Here is a 19,811-nt window from a genome sequence, read left to right as displayed (position 1 = left end):
AGTGAGAGAGGATATGGGTAAAAGGGGTCTGAGAGGGGTTTGAGGATAATATTTGGCCTGAACTTTCCAAGAATTGAATGCACAGTGGTTCAAATAAAGTGAAAGTATGCTTTTTACATTCACCCCTGATTCATGAGTTAGGAAATGATTAGCTGAACTCTAAACAATTACATMACAGTCTCAAAAACAACAACAGTTTTCCACAACATCTCACAATTTTTTTAAGATACTAATGTGAGGAGGAAAAACCCCAAACCAAASCAAAGGATCAGTAAGAACTTAAAGACCTCCAAGAACAGTGTCACAGAGAAAACAGTATCTTTTGCTGTTTCTAATGCCAGAGCACGAGTCATTAGGCAAAAAAAAAGAAAAAAAAAAAAATTCTTATCATTCAACAGGACCAAAGTGCTGTAGCTGACCATAGTTCCTAYATTCCTGAAATGATTCACAAATTCATTCTTCCTATTCTCAGTATAGGCTGAGGCTCTTAGAAAAGTAGCTTGTTAACCATTTTTTTGGCTCCTATGTGTGTAAGCTTTTTAAGGCTATGACTCAAAGTTAGGCAGAGTCTCCACCGTATCTGAGGTACTGAAGAAAAGCACATCAACATCAAAATGACCAAAGTCTGTGCAGTCAGCCAATACTGTTGTGAGTTTCCTTCTTTACAAGGAGGCTCCATATTTTCCAAGTTATTTTGCTATTTAAGCCATCTCTCAAAAGACTTAAGAAAAATTATAAAAAGGATAGCCTTTCAAAGGATAAAACTAAAGGTGGTGATTTATATCTAGAAAAAGAAACTAAGGAAATATATATATGAACAAGATGTTCACTGCCCTGTCATGTTCATTATTTTTCTAGCTCAATCATTTTTGTGATGAGCATTTTATCATACTGTGTGCAGCAAGCAAAGGTATACAGATTCTCCAGAATGGAATACTCCTGAAGAACAGAGCTGGTTCTCTACCAGATGGGAAATCGTACCATGTTCAAACTACTGATCTCTACTTTGCATGGAACATCTGTGCAGGCCTGACATCAAGACTAATTTGATGAAGCCAGGAAAGAAGGACTGCTGATCCAGAGGTATGGAAACCTTGCAAGTATTTTTCCAAACTCTATGGAAAGAAACCATTGATGCCTGTCACGTGCTGATGTGTTTTTGCAAGGCATAGAGCTCACTACCCTTCTGTACGTGCTTCATCGATAAAATTTTTTAACCTGMGAGTACTTCCACAGCTTCAGTCTCTCCTCTCTGAAGGGTGTCACTAATGACAATTTTACAAATTACTTTAACACTTTTCCATTATCTGTTTCAATGTTTACTACTGAAAAGTCATGACTGTGAGGTCTTGAATTCAACCTTTTCTCTATTTCKCATGTGGATGGTTTTATTTTATCAAATTTATACAGCCAAACTCTGATAAGAGTGCTCTTCAGTTTTCAGTATTCAGCCAGCCCTCAACATCCAGTAAGTTAATTCCTCATGCTTATTTCTGTCATCCAAGTAATCTCTGATTGTAATTCCAATAWTTCTTGTCCATACTACTAGCATTCTACTCTTTTATCTTTGAAAGGTCCTGGTAGGACCAGCAAATTTGCCTAACAGCACAGATACCAAAGAAAAAGTTTCCTGTCTGAATATGGCTGCTAGAGTATGTATGCTAGAGTATGTATTTTTGGCTTTTGTAGCTTGYGCCAAGAGGAAAAAAAAGAAGTATATGTATCTGGCTTGGTCCAGCAATAAAAAAACATGATCAGAACAATTTTTTTTAGCTTTCTCTTGAATTTCACATTGAGTGTGTCTCAGCATACTGATAACAACAGCCCCTCTATTTTTGATAGGTCTGTGTGGGAAATGGTTATAAGCTTTATATGAGGATGGATCATTGAATATTTAGAGAATATAAAAACTTTTGATCATAAATCACACGTTCAACAGCACAGAGATGATTAAAAAAGGATACTAACTCCAGGAAGTTAACTTGCCAAGTAAGTGAACTCAAAACATTATTTACTGCACAATACCATCAGAACAAGAGCTATCTGCTTTAAAATTGTTTTGCCTGAAAAAAACCCCTCAGTTCTCAATAGGAAATCACAATATAAAAGTGTGTAATGGTGCAATGTGAATCCAGGTAGTTTAAATTCACTTTCAGAATACCATCAAATGAGAATTTCGGTGTTTATATCTACCAGAAYAGAATAATTGTTACATGATATTTGATGACAGCTCTGGGAAATGAAGCCACTATCAGCAGACTAAATGACTAACTCATTCCTTCTGGTTGCTGCTTCTGGGAGGTGAAAGGTTACTTCTGCATCTATCCAGTTACTTCTCCCAAGACTCCAAAACCAATAAAATTAGTTTGACCAGTCTTGCACCTATGGCTACAAAAATATCTGACTTAGCATCTGCTAATCTGGAAAGTCTGGAGTTGATGTCAGACAAAAAGAATACCTTGGCTGAATTTTTTTGCTGACAATTGGAAGAGATTCTAGAGAAAAATGTCTCTCACAAATCAGTGTCGGAGTTACGTTTCAAAAATACAAGCATAAGCTCTATATTCTAAAAAATTACTTCAAGAGGATAYTTCTAGGAACTGTTTTGTAGTCACAGTAAAAGTGTGATAAATTGTTACTGCTCACCAGTAACCTCATCACATAACGTATATTCCTGTAAAGTCAGCGTCTGTCACCACTTGGCATACACTAGTGTCACATTTTTTTTGTGTAGGAAACAAAGCAAAAGTGTCGAGCTCTCCGAGAACTCTCTCTAAACATTGGTTACCATCAGCAAGCAAAAAGTAGTCATTGAAAACCTATTCTCTACTAATTGTGGTGTTCAAGATTGTAACTGATTACCTGTGAATCTTCACCAATTATTAACTCATAAAATGCTACGTTTTTTTCACTTCTAAAGTACATATTTTTTATTTATCTACAGCAATTCTTTCTTAAATAGCTTGAAAGTTGTAAAGCAAAAAGACAAGAGCTGGAAAAATCTAAGTTTAATTAAAAAAATACTGGAGTGGACATATTTTTCAGAACTAGCTAAATAAAGTGGTGGGGGAAAAGGGATATCAGAGGTGTGTGTTAATAGTCTATAGAATGTGCAACCTGAGAACTTGGTTAACGTGTAGAAACTGCAACTGCCAATTGCCTGCTAATTTTAGAAAACCACATCAGTGCCATTTTCATGTAAATTTTCTTTTGCACTGGGATTGGGGCTGATGCCACTTAGTGATAGGAGTTAGGGAACGGCTGAGCCATTAAAATATACATTATTTACTTCATCTGCTATGAGAGGACAATTTTCTTTCTCATGTTTGTGTTGCACAGAGCAAACCAAGTGGTAAGAATAAAAAAATGATATGGGATTGTTAGTGTGTATCACCAGACCCATTTAACTTAAATTCAGCTTTTTTTGGTGATTRCCTTTGGAATGAAGAGCTGATAAAGGAAACAAAATATATGGTACATCAATTACTCTTAGCAAGCACACATCTGGAATTCCTGGGTTAAACTATGCTGTGCATAGGGATTTTTCACAGCTCTCACCCATGCCTTTTCAAACATGTTTGGATTCGTCAATTCTAGTTTTTTTTCCGATCTRAATGATTCTATGGCTCTAACGAGCCATAGCAAAACAGCACGTCTGTGGSTATTTACTGCCAAGCACAGTTGAAGAGAGAAAGCAAATCCAGCACAGAMACATTTTGCACTCACCTCCTCCACAGGACTCCGAGCACTCCGTAAAGCCTTCATATTCCCAGTCATAGAGCTCATCCAACTCCKGCAAACTGCCATACAAAAGCTGAGTCTCCTCTGGGGTGTATTCAGCTGTGTCCCCGCTGCAGGGACCATTGTAACAAACCCTCTGGGACACGGGTCTGGGACCTTCACATTCATCAATAGGCAGATCAGCCACGGACTGAGAGAAAGAGAGGAGCACTTGGCAYTTCACAAGCCGCACCTGGCTGCCTACCCCACAGCTCACACTACACGTGGACCAAGCCTCAGGAATAAACCTGTGAAAGGAAGAGAGCAAGGCAAGTTACCTCCACAAGCTGCCAGGCAAGCAGAAGCATAGTCCTGCTGAGGCCAAATTTTATTTAATGAAAAACACATACTTATCTCATCATACATTAATTAAAAAATGCACATAGGATGTACAATTGATAACTCAGTGGTGGGTCTCATTTCCAAGAAGAAAGACATCACCCTTRTAACACATGCCTTGATCCTAAAACATCTCAGTGCAAGGCATCCAGCAATCTCCCAATGTGCCAAATGTGCCCAATGGGCATGATATCACTAGCTACTTTTTGTAAGTATTCAATCTAGATAATCTTCACCTTAGTTATTAATTTTTTTCTTCACTAGTAAGTATTGAACAGGCTGCTATTATCAGGTAATTCCAGTACTACATGGAAAATAATTTCAATTATTCTCCTTGCACAACAGTGACTGTTTTTAAGTCTTAGTTTGAAGCTAGCAAGAAGTCAAGAATTTGCAGTTTCCTGAGATTTTCCTTTTGTGTGTGTTTTTATTTTTATTTTAAAAATCTTTTAAATTTGTTTATTAAAAACAAAGCAGTGATCCATTCCTATTATGGATTTGTTTACATGCACTTGTCTCACCAATTAGTAACCCATAYATGCTCCAAAATTTTCCTTCTGAAAGTCCATGCATATTTGATTAAAATCGCTATGCAGCTGTCATTACAATAAACAGACTGAATTCCATCTTACTATTTTCCTCAGTAATAGAATAATTTCTCAATTTCTCTGCATCACTGATTTTTCAGTGTTGGTGCTAGAAATGGGACTACCATTTTCCTCAATCTTATCAAGCATAAGATTCACATTTAACTCAATACCACATCATTACTACTTCATTGCAGTAATGTAACATATCTTGTTTTGCTGAGCTCATGTTGAACTATGCTGACTCCTAAACCTAGCTGGAAGAAATTGTTTCAGAACACTCTGAAACCTGCAATACTTACACTTAGATATCTGATGATAGTGGTATCAGGCCACAAAAGTAACGAATATAGGGTAATTTAGATAGATTTGTCTGAACCTCTTGCCTTCTCCATTGGCCATTTTCCCAAAMTTTCTGCACAGGCAAATTCTAAGACAGCAGTTGTAGTTATACTTCAAAGACTAGAGCAAAAGAATGAACAGTTGGATCTGGCACTGATCCTTGCTGAACCCACAGGAACAATTCCTGCTGATGACACTCGCCCATTAACAGTARGTGTTTGGGATCTGTGAGCTTCTGCAAACTCAGGTTTTGGGATGTATTTTTCATGGAAGCCTGGCTGTCACTGACAGTATTTCTCTCCGTTTGGTCCTTATTTTGGTAGGCATGGCAGACTTGGAGAGCTTTTCTCCAGGCTGAAGGCAATACACCCATCTGTTCTGCTACAGCCCGGGGCTACTTGGGGCTCTAGCAAACTCATTTCTCACCTCGGGAAACCCATGAACAGTTTTGATAGGAAGAAATCCTACTGCGGTCATCTTTCAAAATGTTTTTACACACTCCTTTCTTTCATCCTCTGCCTTTCTCTGATAAATGGACTTTTCCTCCATGCTGAAGTTAAAAAAGCCCTAAAACTTAAAATGAAACTTAGTGTTTTCCCAGTGTGTATGTATCAAAATCCATGTTTGGAACATCACAGTCTTCTGGAACAAAGAGTGTGCATCTCTTTAACCATTTTTTTTTTTTAAATTATTATGTCTTGTTATAAACCTGACATCTGCTGCTAGCACTATACACAGAAAGTAATAGAAAGGAARGGAATGAATTGCAGATATTATTGTAACTTTTGAAAATATTTAACATGGTGCTAAAAAGACTGCGAGAATTCTTTCAGGAGAAAGCTCTTGAGAGAGTAATGGTGCAACGTGATTCCATTTTCCTACTCTTAAGACATTTTATCTTAAAATGTCAGTCTTGTTTCCAAGATGGTATCTTTCATTTTGGGAAGATTATACTCTTTACAGGTGGAACACTCTAAGACAGCAACTGCTGTAATATCATTATGATGTGGAAAATCTGTCACAGATTAAGTGTTCACATCAGCCACTGCACAGCTTCTTAACCTGGCAAACTGAAGGGTAGAAACTCTAATTAGATTCTAAAAAAAAAAAAAAAAAAAAAAAAAAAAAAAAAAAAAAAAAAAAAAAAAAAAAAAAAAAAAATCTTCATCAAAAGCTGTTTTTCTTCTATTTTTGAACACTGTGAATTGTGCAACTTTTCTTTGTTAAAGACCTGGTATACTCCAAACTAATAGGGAGGATATTTTGCAAGGTATTAAAATTACTCATTTAGAAAAACAGAGATACTTCAAAAACTCAGAATATTTACAGATTAGTATATCACGGATACAAACACAGGAACAAAAGGAAGAGGATGCAAAAGAAAAATATGAACGTGACTAAAGAGTAAAGTAAGAATGAAGAATAAAACTATTCTAAAGTAGACTGGATCCTTTCTGAAAGGAGGCTTGATCTATATGTGCCAAATACTATCATCAGAATCAGCAACTCATAATGAAACTAAGAGAATACCTTCAGGAAATTATATTTTTTTAGTTATCTAGGTCAAATTTCTGCCTTTTAGGTGAGAACTTTGGAAATCTGGTTTAAATGTTATATAACTCTTAGCTGATAAAGAGAAAATTAGCAGAATTGAAAAAATTAAAAGCAGAAAAAAGAGGGAAACTCAAGAAAACCGCACAAAACATATCTCCATATTTCTCATCTCTTGAGAAACAAGAAGACAATATCAATGTTCAACAATGGGAAATCTTTCACAGCAGGTCACAGTGGGTTCAGGGTGAGACCCATGGAGAGCTGTGCCGAATGCTATGGAGATCTCTGAAACTCTTGATTTATGTAGTGACARCCTCCTCTGTCTAGGGCTTGGGTTCCTACGATGTGTGTTATGAAGAAAAACAAGTTTATGAAGAAAAAAAGTGTGCTTTGAGCTATGGAGCAGAACAGCTCATTTTCTYCACTGCTACATAATTACATATTGCCCTGAATTTTAATGGCTTAATTTTTTTTTTGTTTGGTTGTTTTTTTTCACTCTTGCTTTGTCCATTTGTTTTAATCCATTGTTGGGTAAATCCATGGCACAGATAAAATCTGAGGTTTTTAGATATGCACACACCTGTAAGACTGAGAGCTCTATGGCAGAGATGCCCATCTGTTAAGTCTCTAAGATCAGATACTACTGCTGAAATGAAATGTTCCGTGGCTTGGTTGAAGGCTTGGGCATTTTCTGTGACAGAGCCAGAAGAGACTTCCAGATTCCTTGTCTTGAGCTGAAATGCAAGCATGTCCTTTTCCTTCAGGAAAGGTCACCTTTCCACAKGTTTCAAGGCATGCATAACACCACAGGATGCTCACATTCAGCACTGGATAACTACTGGTGGCATTTTTCAGAGACATGAAATGGTGCTCATGACCACGTAACAATAAAATATCAGGGCTCCATCTGTGAGAATATTAACTCTGGAGRCAGCTACACAGGTCCAATTCCAGTCAGACTGATTACATTTTGTCCCTACACAAAACTAAGTTCAGTTTTGAATATGATTTTTCCTTCAGGTTTGCGTCTCTATTTGAAGCTGTTGCTGCTTTTCATTCAYAGTTGCCTTCCTTCACTTTAAAGGGAAAATTACTACCTCTGTCCTTTATTGTCATTACACATAAATCCTATGCAGTTGTGACTGTATGTAGGGGGTCCTTGAAGGAGATAGAACTCATTAGCTAATATAGGAATCATTACCGAATGTGAACATGCCACTTTGCTGACTTTTGCTTTGACTAACCATGTATACAGTTTAATTTTTTTTCCCAATAGACCTTAATATGAACAAGTTTCCCGATACCCTCTTCTTCCTCTTCACTGCTTGAATCTAAAGTGGACAAGCAATGGCCCAGCAGATAAAGCTAAATATGTCCTCACTGTTTTTTTTAATCAATGCAACAATCATAATATGCTTTATTTTTAAAGTAAAGTCATGATATGAAGTTCTAAACTAATTAACCTGTGAATYGGGTACAAAGAACATGATGGAAACTGTTCAAGAAGGAAAATCAAATTGAAATAACTTATGTGTCTTTAGAAGCATAAATACCTGCTGAAAGGTAAGAAAGAGATATTGGGTGGCTCTGTCACACTGGCCTCTCTGTCCACATYCAATTCCCTGAGGGCTTTGTCACCCCTGCTAAAGCATGTCAGGAATTTCCTTTTGTTTTTTACTGAACTGGCCCCATCCCTATGATGGTGCCATCTGGTATCCAGATATTATTTTTTGCCCTCTCCTCATCACTCCCTGCTCCCTTTTATTCTTATGGCTAGCACCAGGGTTATTTATGCCAGTATGTTATTAAAAGCTGGATATGGTGTTAACATGCAAAAGCATTTTTCAAGAGTTAGAGACAGAATATTTTAAGAAACTCTCCACCACTCATAAACCCAATCACATTATACACAGAAAATCCCATGCTTTTTTTTTAATAATTTTTGCCATTGTTTCTGACTCTGGCTGTCACATTGTGCTGGTGTAATGAGTGAAAGAAGTCAGACAGAAAGATGCTCTGGCTCCTTCCGCAGGAAACATTTCTAATGCCGGATGAATGGTAACTTCAGGAATGGACAGCAGTAGGAGAACMACATGTACCTTGACACAGGACAGCAAGGTCTTCTCATCTTAAACATCTTTACAACAATTACAACACTTCATTACTAACATGAAATATTAAAAAGAAATTCTGTCAGCAATTAATATTTCATTAATCCTATCTAAAGGTGCACTAGGTCACACAACTATTCTCTCCAGTCTCAAAGTGGTCGAATTGTTTTTTAAGTCTTTGATTTTAATTCTTTAATTCTTAATTGSTGTTTAATTCTTTGAGCTGCAGAACCAGTCAAGAACCATTTGCCATGAAGTTATATTTGAAGGCTGAGTGTCCAAGTGGATTCTCTGCTATCTATTAWGGACTGAACTCCTCTGAAAACCTTTTCATCCTCTGGGGAACTCTAGAGTGTCAGTTTTCTAYTCAGTCGTTTAGTTCAGTGACACATGTGGAAAACACTTCCACTGAATTTCCTGAAGTATCAACCAAGTTTGACAGAGGAGTAAAATTCTCTGTGATAATTTTATACCTCTGTCAGAAGCAGTTAATAGGAATAAATTCAGACATTACTGAGTGGAGAGGAAGGCAACTGACAGATAGACATATACAGACAAAATTCAACCATAAGTCTTGCTTGCATTAGAAATTCCTGAAGATATAAATAATGGAAGGCACTGTAYGCAGATGGAATAAAATTGCAGCATCTGGTGCTCTGGCAGCACATATTGAAGAATGATCACAAATTACAGGTGGAAGTATAGTATAAGAGAAATACTGTAGCTTTATAAATCATAGCRTGCAAATTCATAACAAAGATCATATTCAATAGAAATATTCACAAAAATCAGAAGACAGCAATACAGAGATTCATAAATGTGAGAACTCAATTAATAGAAGAAATATGCTGAAAAATGAAACAGGTAATTACTGCACCAACATAGAGTGAWGAGGAAACTCATAGTTTGTCTGAAGAAACTTCCATTGCTGCAACTGAAAGTAAACATGCTTCTGAACACAATACTGCCTCTTCAGCACCTATCCATGACCCCTGAGGGCCTTCTGCTGTTCCTCCTGCCCCACAGCTGCTCACATTTTAGTTAGTTCACAGTCAGCAGAATAGCTGACCACATCACACACAGTCTTAGACCAACCACTGCTCAATCCAACATTAAAAAACTCTCAGCTGTTCCAAGCCTCAAATTACCATGCATCTACACTCCAGACTGATCATTCATCAGCCAAAACATRTGGGTGGTAGCCTGATCTGTCAGTAGTGGACCATGGAATATTACCTTGAATMTCTGCACAGCTACAGAAGCAGAGGCCAAAAGGTGCATTAACMGGGACCACATCTCGCTCTTGGAGTGTTTGAAAGCCCTACACAGCTGAATGAAATGATACTATAAAACTGGCCATAAAGTCRATTGTTCCTCGTATCTTGGTGAGTTTTGAATGTTTTGTCTCCCTTTTCATATTATTACATAAAATTTTTCAATCTAATAACCAGGACCTAAAATAAATAACTTTTCAAAGTAAGACATTAATGAAAAACAATAGTAATAGCGTGGCACCAAAACCAATTTTAGGTGGAACTGCTCAAGATCCCTAAAACTGATTAGATATTCTGGAACAATATGCAGATGGCTGTTACAGTTTACAAATGGGGATTGCATGGATGGTTCTTCCAGCATAAATTTTCTAAGTTTTATTTGGTTTTCCTGTCTCATGCCTTATCACCAAAAATCATTCCAAACTAAACACAAGGCATTTCCAAGCGTTGGGAAAGTTTATGTAAAGACCCTGACTTCGTGCCCTTTATTCTTCCTGTTAGTCAACACATATAAAAATCTACACTTGAACTTAATTTAAGTAGATTTCTCATCAGCCTAAAATAAAGATTAGAAAATGCTCCTGGATGTGTGCCTCACAGGGAGAAAACAAATGTACAAAATGTCACCCCACAGCAGGCTGAACCCTATCTGGACTGTGCCCTAGTGTATGGGAATGACAGAATCCCACTGGCATCAGTGAACCCTGCAGCAGATGGAGCAGACAGAGTGTCTTTGCAGAACAGGGCCTTCAGTGCAGCAGAGCAGTGACATACAAATACCGAGGCATCATAACTRCACTTAGAAATAAACTGAAGTTCTTAAACCTCTTTCCCTTTAGGGAAAAGGTCTTTTKTTGTATCACAAGTAATATATCCATATGGTTTTCCAAAATATTTTATTAAAATATGCATCATGAAAAACAAAAGGTTATGCCTATTCTCTACAAATCCCTTCTTAATATTTAAAGCTCATATACCTGCATACACACACACATACACACACACACACACACACACACACACACACAAAATAATATATAACTATACTCCTTTTCTACAGTGCAATGAATCTTGTTTGCAAAACTGATCAAAAGATTTCTTACTGTAACAAATTATTCCAAATGTTACCACAGCGTATCAGTATTGTTCCTATTTTATGTGTGTTCCAAGGTTTATTTACAGTTTGATAAATGTACATTTAGCTAAGTAATTGAGTATAGTCACAAGAAAAATCACAAGAAAATAAAGTGCAGTTTCCACATGAAAAATTAGTATTCACAAATATAACATTTTCTAGGCTTTGACTCTGAATTAATCAACCCATAAAGTCTATGGAACTATGGAGGCAGTTAAGTATTTCATTATAGTGTATGTGATAGCTGCTACTAATATACATAAACACATATGAATGTGTACATTTGCCTGTGTATATGTGTGTATAAATGCTTGTCTTTGCATACATTTGTCTCTATGTATGAATTTATACATATGGCACCTGGATTTTTTTTTTTTTTATTTTGAAAGACTTACTACAAATGTCCCCACTTTCTTAATGTCCGTGTTTCAAATGGACATAATTGCAAAACTGCAATTATATTGCATAACAATGTTTTTTAGTGTACTACATAATTGCAGTTGCAATAAAAAAAAGCCATGTGCTCAGACACAAGGAACTGGATATTGATGGAAGCTSTGTACAGAGGTTGCAATTATAACATGCATTTATCACAGTTTCAGACCAAAAAAAATGAAAAACATAATCACAACAGTAATTTTAATTTCTCAGCCTCATTCCTCCAGGTTTATGTGGTCTATATCACAGGATTCTGGTTTGTTTTCTGCTATATATATTTTGGGTGGGTTTTTTTTTTTTTTTTTTTTTTTTTTTGTTTTTACTGTGCTTTTCCTTGGGGAAAAAGGCAAGGGGGAATTCTCACTGTCTGTCTTGCTTTACCTCTTACTTCACAGGGGTATTGAGAAAGTAAAATAAGCTGCTGAGCTGTGAAAATATAGTGGTAACAGAGAACATATAAATACATAGCTACATGGCATCTTATTGTAATATTCTTGCAATGACCTTAAATAAAAAAGGCACATATTTGCTTAAATTAATCTGCATTTACCCTCTTGAAATCTGTCTCTCCACACCTATGTGTGGTACAGCCTAAAGACCATAGATTTCCACAGGTCTGGGTCTGTCTTTTACCCTCCAACAGAAATCAAACACATTCAAGACCATGCTAGCTCTGCTCAACCCYCAGGTTCCCACATGGAAACACCACAGAATCACAGAGGGCTTGGGACTGGAAAGGACCTTGGAGATCCTCTTGTTCCAGCTGCCTGTGCTGTGGGCAGGGACACTTTCCACTYGACCAGGCTGCTCAGAGCCCCATCCAACCTGGCCATGAACACCTCCAGGGGAGGAGCAATTGCAGCTTTTTGGATCACCTAATGAGAATTGGTTGTAAACAAATTTTTGAGACTTACGATGGTTCTTCAGATACGGCTGTTCCTTCCTCCAGCTCTTGAGCCTGCTTATACCATGGCAACTTGGCTTCTGTGGGAAGTTTCTCTATGGAGCAAACACAAGCATGTGAAAATAGGAATAATGCAGTAATTCTGCCATGTGTGCCACCCTCCCTGCTCTCACCAACAATGCCTGTGATGCCTGAGTACCTTCACACACGTGGAGGCTTGAGCACAGAGAAGAAAAAGAGAAATGAAAACAKGGTGGGGAGAAACAACTGTTTCATCACCTGGAATATTTCACTTACAAAGYTGTATGGCCAGACATTTCACAGGGCTATAGTGCCCTAAAGCCAGACAGGCAAATGAAAATTAGGTCACCTTTCAGATTATACAACTAGACTGCAAAAGCAGGCACTTTGGAAAGTATTTTTTTTTAGGGATCTTGCAAATGCAACAGGCCTCTGTTACACTGTAAAGGCAAAATGTGTAAAATTCCTGTATTTACCTTTAAATTTTAGAATTTCAGAAGACATGCTGAGCTTGGGTTTGGCAGATTAAAAAAAGGAAGAAAATCCTGCTTTGATGAGYGGTGCCACAGGAAAATCATAATAAAATGGCCCAGCTTTGCTTTTCAACTCTGTTTATCAGTTCATCAGTTATGTGGATTTAAAAAAATGAGCTTGATACTTTTTCTGTCATTTCTGATGGAGAACAGTGGAGCTGCTCCACTTCCCCTCCAGGATGTGCACACAGTGCAATGAGCTCTGCAGGGGTATAAAATAGCTCTGTAGGGGTGTAAGGTAAGAGCAAATTTGGCACTATAATTTGAGAAGGAGCTCTGCACTTCAACACAACRTTCCAGGCCAGGATCAAGGGTAAAAAATACAAAGAAAGGGCAGTRAGTGTTTAAAAAAGGAAGGACTTGTACTCGCCAACAGGAGCAGGTTAATGTTATTCCAAATTGTCTGTGACTCTGACTGTGCAGAGTAATGAAATTTCACACATGAACATGAATTTTTCCATCTGTCAGTTTTATCACACTGGAACAACGACCTATGACTTGACTACACAGCTACTGCAACTTTAATTATGCAAATTTCCTTGGAGCAAGTTAATAACTGAGGAAAAGAGGCACAGTAATAGAAATGCTGCTTCTATCTCATAAACAACTTGCTAAGCTCTAATGTATTAATGCCATTTAATGATGAATGTTTGCCAGCACAGCTCTTAGTGTAATCTATGTTTTACTAATCACCCAAAATATGTAGGAAATATTTCTATTTATAAGTTCTACAATTTGTTTTATGCGTTTTGGAACATCGCATCTTGCTTCCGTACATTTTTTTGCCTGGATGCAACTGCTTGTAAAAAGCAAAACTTCTTGTGTAATATTGCCTGTTTTGTGACTTTTTAAATAACTCTCCTTTTATTAGAGGTGCAGTTAATTATCATCTACACTATAAAATTTATTAGAGGATTAGAAATGTTGATGTTGTATGCTTTGACAGAAAAATSAGCAAAAAGCAGTTCTAACATAAAGAAGGATTTTTTACCTTTGGAGATCAAAGTAAAACCTTTTATTTTATAAAACACTTCCAGTAAAAACAATAAAATCTTATATTATACAGAAAGTTACATTAGATGAATATGCCTTCTCTGTTGAAAATGAAAATCATTACTTAATCCAGTGCCATACTAACTTTTCCCCATTTTTGGCGCAATAAAGTGCTTTAGGGCTTGAATAAACTAAAATGAAATCAATTACATGAACAATTTGCCTTCCATTTCTTTTTTGCAGAGTGTGTTAAGAGAAGAGAGACTTCCACATTTTTGTCTGGCTGTTTCAGTCAGCCAGGAAGATTGTTTTCTGCTTAGTGTTAATCCATTTGCAGAAAAAAACCCAGGCTATGACCAAAACATTCAGTAGATGAGAGGTACTGCATTACCCCCACTGCTCTAAATTTCTAACTCTAGTTGCGCGAAATAAAAAAGACAAATTTCTAGTCTATAAATAGACTTTGGTTTGGAAGACACGGCTGGATACCATTTGGTCCAACACTCTTCTGAAAGCACTACTCAGCCCTCAGTTACACTATTCAAATACATATTATATATATATTTATATATATATATGGTGTATAAAGTTATATTATTCAATATTCAAACATTTCCTCTTGAATTATTGAAAACCAAACCCAAACAAGATAAGATTTGCATAGAACTTTTCCATGTGAAAAAATGGAAGCAGGAAGTACCTGCCTACAATCAGAAATTAACCATGTATGTGCTGCAAAGGGCAGCATAAGAGCTTATCYGGGGTAAAGATTCCATGCTATTCCAAGAGTGGGCTTCCAGCAAAGGATAATTTATTTTGTTACAAGAAAAGTCCCATTTAAAGACACTTCATGCAGATGGAGGTAAGCAAAGCTTTCCCAGCTGGTTTTGCACCCTTCTAAGCACAAGTCAGCGTGGTTGGTTTGCAAAACAAGATCTCTTCAGTGTCTTATTGCATTTTGCTGACAYTTTATGATGCAGGCTGACTGGATCTTGCATTACGTGCATTCTGAGCACCATAAAAACACAATGCCCAAAAAAACCAGCTGACTGATTGAGCCCAAAATCACTGAATAGCTGTATGAAGCTCACAGTTGTGCCAACACAGTCACAGGGCCTTTTTTTCACTTTTTATATCTTGGAAGGTGCATGGACAAAGCTCATGTTGGCCAGTAAAACACAGTGCAAAGGTARTCTTTGCTTCCCAGAGACCCCCTGCCTGGGCTTCACCCCTCTGGTGGCTCACAGATACAGTGAAATCTCATGGTCATGGTAAACTGGAATCTTGAAACTTGGCAAGTGTGCCTATCATCAGCCTCTAAGCGCAGAAATTTAAAATTAGAAATTTCACTGTTGAAGTTCACAGTCTTGGAACAGCACAAGATGCTGGGTCAGTCTTGCTTCACAGGGCTTCATAAAAAGGGCTCTTAATATGTTTCAAGACAACAACTCTTTTTTTCAAAGGAATTGTTTTCTTCTTAYGGTAAAGTGCAAGTTCAGGAAATTTAAGTCCACCTGAATGGCCGTTGCCCAGAGCTTTCCCTAAATCCTCAGCACACGGGCACGGGGGTGGTGACAGTGGTCCCACGTGTGCTCACACACCTGTGGAAATGCCCAAACACASGTGTCTGCTGCACCTGGTCACTACCTGCTATCCAACCCAGCCTTTTTAACCTTCTTGTCCCATAAGAACCTCCAAATGAATGCACAAATAGTTTCTGCTCCTTTCAACAAACCATAGGTTTTTTTTTTACCCCAGTATTACTCTCTATTTGAGGCTCAAGTAAGAAAAACATTACTTTACAAATTGTGAATACTTCTTGCTATATTTGTGTCTGACAAATTTTGCAGCTGACATAGTAAGAAGAACCTCTTGATGAGATATGCTTGCTTCTGACTTACGTCATGCTARAAGTTATGAACAGGCCCTTTTGCAATTACAGTTACATTTATTTACAACAGCCATTATTTATATATTTAATTTCAATTTATTTTAAAACACAAGGCAAATTTAGCTCACACACAAACGGTGAGGTCAAACCTACTTAAACTACAGACAAATTTATGTTCATATTACTTAGTCTCTGAACCACAAATTAACAAAGAAAAGCCCACAGCTTGTAAGAAAAAAAAAGAGGTCACACTCACTCCAAAGTGCTAGCAGACAGACAGGAAGAGACAGGTGCAAARTCACAACTTGGTGCAGGTGGAAACAGTGATGCCAGCAACAAAACAAAATGGTTGAACACAGAAGAGCTCTGAAAAATTTATGAGAATCATTCTGCCTCATTACCTTTGGGTTTGTAGCAAGGAGTGGGTACAATACATTCTTCTTTGATGTGTGGCTTTGTTTTAGGAGTACAGCCTCCTGTATGCATCCCTCTGTGGTCAATGCAAAGGACCACACGGTATCTGAGCCCTTGTCCACAGGTCACAGTGCACTGGATTAAAAAAAAAAGAAGAAAAAATAGAAAATGAAAAGGAGAAAAAAAAATAGATGTGTGTGATATGTCAAAGAAGTGGTAAGTAGAAGAGGAATATGCAACAGAAGTATGTGTACATTGGAGAGTCAAACATGGGTGCAGAAACACCCAATCTTGAACATAATATTTGGTAATTACAGATAAGGTATAAAACTGACAGAAATTTTTGCCATTTTGGTCAGAACATTTTTGTGATTTCAACATTTTGACACTGGACTTCTCTTGCAGYGTCACTCCTGCAGTGATGCCTACTTGGCTTGTGGCCATCTGTCCCATATTGGRTACGTTCAGTAACACCCCGTCGGTTTCATCTGGAGCCACTCTGCCTTGCTTGGACAAAGTATTGGGGCTTATGTATCAACAGGGGAGGCACTCGGCCATTTTGGAAACAAACACCAAACAGAATGGGAAACTACTGGGCTTTGTTCCCTCAGACACTTAAGGCTTTTTTTTTGTTTGTTTGTTTGTTTTTTTTTTTTTTTTTAGATTTTTAGGGTTTTTAAATTTTTGTTTTTTAATTTTATTTTTGCTATGGTTCATCAACCTTTTCCCCCTGTACAGATTGTTTCAAAATTGGTTGCACGGGAGAGGATCAAAACTACCAACCAGTTGGAAGTGCCAGGAATACTACCAACATTACTTGGCTCTTGGATAGCAGCTTTCACTGGGAAATCTGCAAACACTTCTCAATCAATGAAGAGCACCTCATCTGTAGGTAAGCCTGCTTCTAAAGTGCAGTTTACTTGCTGAAAAACTAGGGTGGTGAGAAATTTTATTCAATGTAAGTCTTAAAGTACAAAGTTAAAATACTTCAATACTTTTGTGGAGGGGTATTTCCAAGACATTTACTTGCATACAGATGGAAAGACAAGTCAGGAACAGAAAACTGTAAGTATCAAAGAGCARGGTCATATACAAATTTATGTATTTCTGGAAATACCTCAGATTTTGAGATTCAATTTATGGCTGAAATATTTTAATATAGAAATACCATTACATGCTTACTGGTTTGATTTGTGGATTTAATTTATATTCCCAGTTTATTATTAGAGAAGGCCACAAATTAATGTTACAAAGCTGATTTATTTTTCCATCATTCTCCTTGCTCATGTTCATCTTATTAATAGATTTCTCCTGAGTGTTTTCTTTGCAGTTAGACAAATAGCATAATTTAAAACAGAGGTGTTGGTATTAAGGAGAGACAGCAGTACAACTTCCAAAACTCACTAAACTATAATTTAAGRTATTTTCCTAGTGTGGTAAATACAAAACCAACAAAGTGAAGTTGGTTACCGGAGACCATTCCTGAGCAAGCCACTTTGGGCAGTCAAATATATTGCAAGGCTGGACAACAGGCATCTTTGGAGTGTACATGCATTTCCATTCTTCCACGGGGCTGATGTGCCCCTGAATGTCTTCTTCCACACAGGAGACACTGCGGCTTTGAATTCCCCCTCCACAGGATGAGGAACAGGCAGTCCAGGGTGTGCTTTCCCATCTGGGAAAACAGAGAGGCATCAGCAAACACTACCCATGCTGTTTCCACACCCACCTGTACCCCCAAAATGCATAAACTGCTATCTGCAATACTGAGAGTTTTGGTTTTGTGGAGTTTTTTTTCCTTTTCCCCCCCCTTTTTTTTTTTTTTTTACTTTATCAGCATCAGCGAAAATTAATAATATATATATTTTCCTAAGTGTCCACAGTAGTAAAGCATGCTCATGGCTGGTGTCTTCTACATCACCGTTAATAATATGAAATCTCCTCTCTCCCACTAACCGAATCACTACTATTACAAAAAATCCAAACACTTTAAACTTAATTGTGTTCTTTTCTTTTTTAATTGATGGGATTATCATATTTTCAYAATTTGTCATACTCTGAGGAATATTTGTCACAAATCACAGGAACTCAGTGTGGTCTGAGGCTGATGCCCCTTTTGCAGAACGAAAAGGGAAAGTGCAGTGTTTTTCCCAAGGAAGTAACTCAGCAGAGAAAAAAAGAAAGAAAGATGTGAGGAAATTACCAAAAAGCAAATGTGACCATACTAGTTAGACACGTCCCCTGGTAGATAAGCCAGATGAACCTTGCTTCCTTACAGTCAAAGCAGTGAGAGCAGATGAGAAGTCATCTTTTCTCTACAAGTGCCATTTGAGAATGAAATGAAAAATCCACAGAACATTATATACATGTTCTGAAAAGCTATGCATACTTACAAGAAAARTCCTCTTTTTAGTGACCCATATGCTATAAGATATGAATTCCTATACATGTCTGTCCACACAAAATAGTGTGGTAAAACCTCTTTTATACTGGAGCCCCTGTCACAGATTGGATATGTGACCATTTTCATGATCCAGTGTGGCTACTTCTATATATTCCTGTGCATGACAGAGATACAGGCAGATTTTTTTTTTCTGCCTACCAGGAAATATTTCAAAAATATTTTTAAAAATAGTGTTAAACTGTGTTTTAGTATTTTAGCTTCTACATTCCTTACTAATAGGTTTAACTTTTGAGGCTGGGAGGTATGCTTGCAGGGTTTGTTTTTTTTTTTTTTTCTTTTAAATAAAGAACAGAGAAAAGTGTTTTCCAGGAAAAAAAGGAATTAGATKCAAAGATATATTTTGCAAGAGTATCTCAGAAATACTTGGTGATAATGACTATGTGCACATAAATACAATCATTTATCTATTATCAAAAATCTAACAAATTATAAGCATGCAAGAAGCTGCACAATGGAGGAGAGGAAGAGAAAGTCTTGTGATTCATAACAAAGCTACAGATTATAATTCTATTCAGGGAGGAGTAAARGGCAAAAAAAGGAAATGTGTGAGGGAAAAGGGTCTGAGGAATGGGAGAAAGAGAGGGAACACACAGAGTAAGTCTGCATTTCTCCTTCAGGTAGAATATAATTTCTGTCTTCATTGACAAAATTTATCACAACAGGTTAGCACTTGAACATCTCTACATTAATCTGTAAGAGTCAAGAGCAAGAGAAAAGCAGCATCTGTTCACTTAACTTGAAAGCAAAGCAGAAGTACAGAGAACAGGAAGAAAAAAAGAAAATGAATTTGTTAAGCCTAGCATCTGGTTGACAGTTTTACATACCGAGGAAGGGGATGGTAGAGGTCATAGGGCATGATCTGCTTGTATCCATCACTGTTAGGAACAATAATGCCAACCCTCTGAGTAGAAGGTACACATAATAAAATAAACACTAAATGATTACATTATACAACTTTCATATTACATTATTGTATTATATTACACAACTTTTATAATACAGTATTATAAACCAACTAAAAAAGGTATTTT

General features: G+C 37.1%; 1 protein-coding gene across 1 annotated transcript in view; it reads right to left on the bottom strand.

The window, feature by feature from the left end:
* The window catches only part of ADAMTSL1 (ADAMTS like 1), a 370,874-nt gene that overhangs the window by 66,416 nt on the left and 284,647 nt on the right, over positions 1-19,811 (bottom strand). The window contains exons 11-15 of the mRNA XM_057373470.1: positions 19,605-19,655; positions 17,787-17,991; positions 16,304-16,451; positions 12,475-12,559; positions 3,727-4,028 (exon numbers count right to left, since the gene is read on the bottom strand). Of these exons, the coding sequence (XP_057229453.1) occupies positions 3,727-4,028; positions 12,475-12,559; positions 16,304-16,451; positions 17,787-17,991; positions 19,605-19,655 (791 nt within the window). The remainder of the gene's footprint in view (positions 1-3,726; positions 4,029-12,474; positions 12,560-16,303; positions 16,452-17,786; positions 17,992-19,604; positions 19,656-19,811) is intronic.

The sequence above is a fragment of the Malurus melanocephalus genome, unplaced genomic scaffold (genome assembly GCF_030028575.1).
Source record: "Malurus melanocephalus ecotype Western Australia unplaced genomic scaffold, MMel_1.1 scaffold_198, whole genome shotgun sequence".
Lineage (NCBI taxonomy): Eukaryota > Metazoa > Chordata > Aves > Passeriformes > Maluridae > Malurus > Malurus melanocephalus.
Note: the sequence above shows the minus strand (reverse complement) of the source record. Positions and strands in the feature narration are given on the sequence as shown.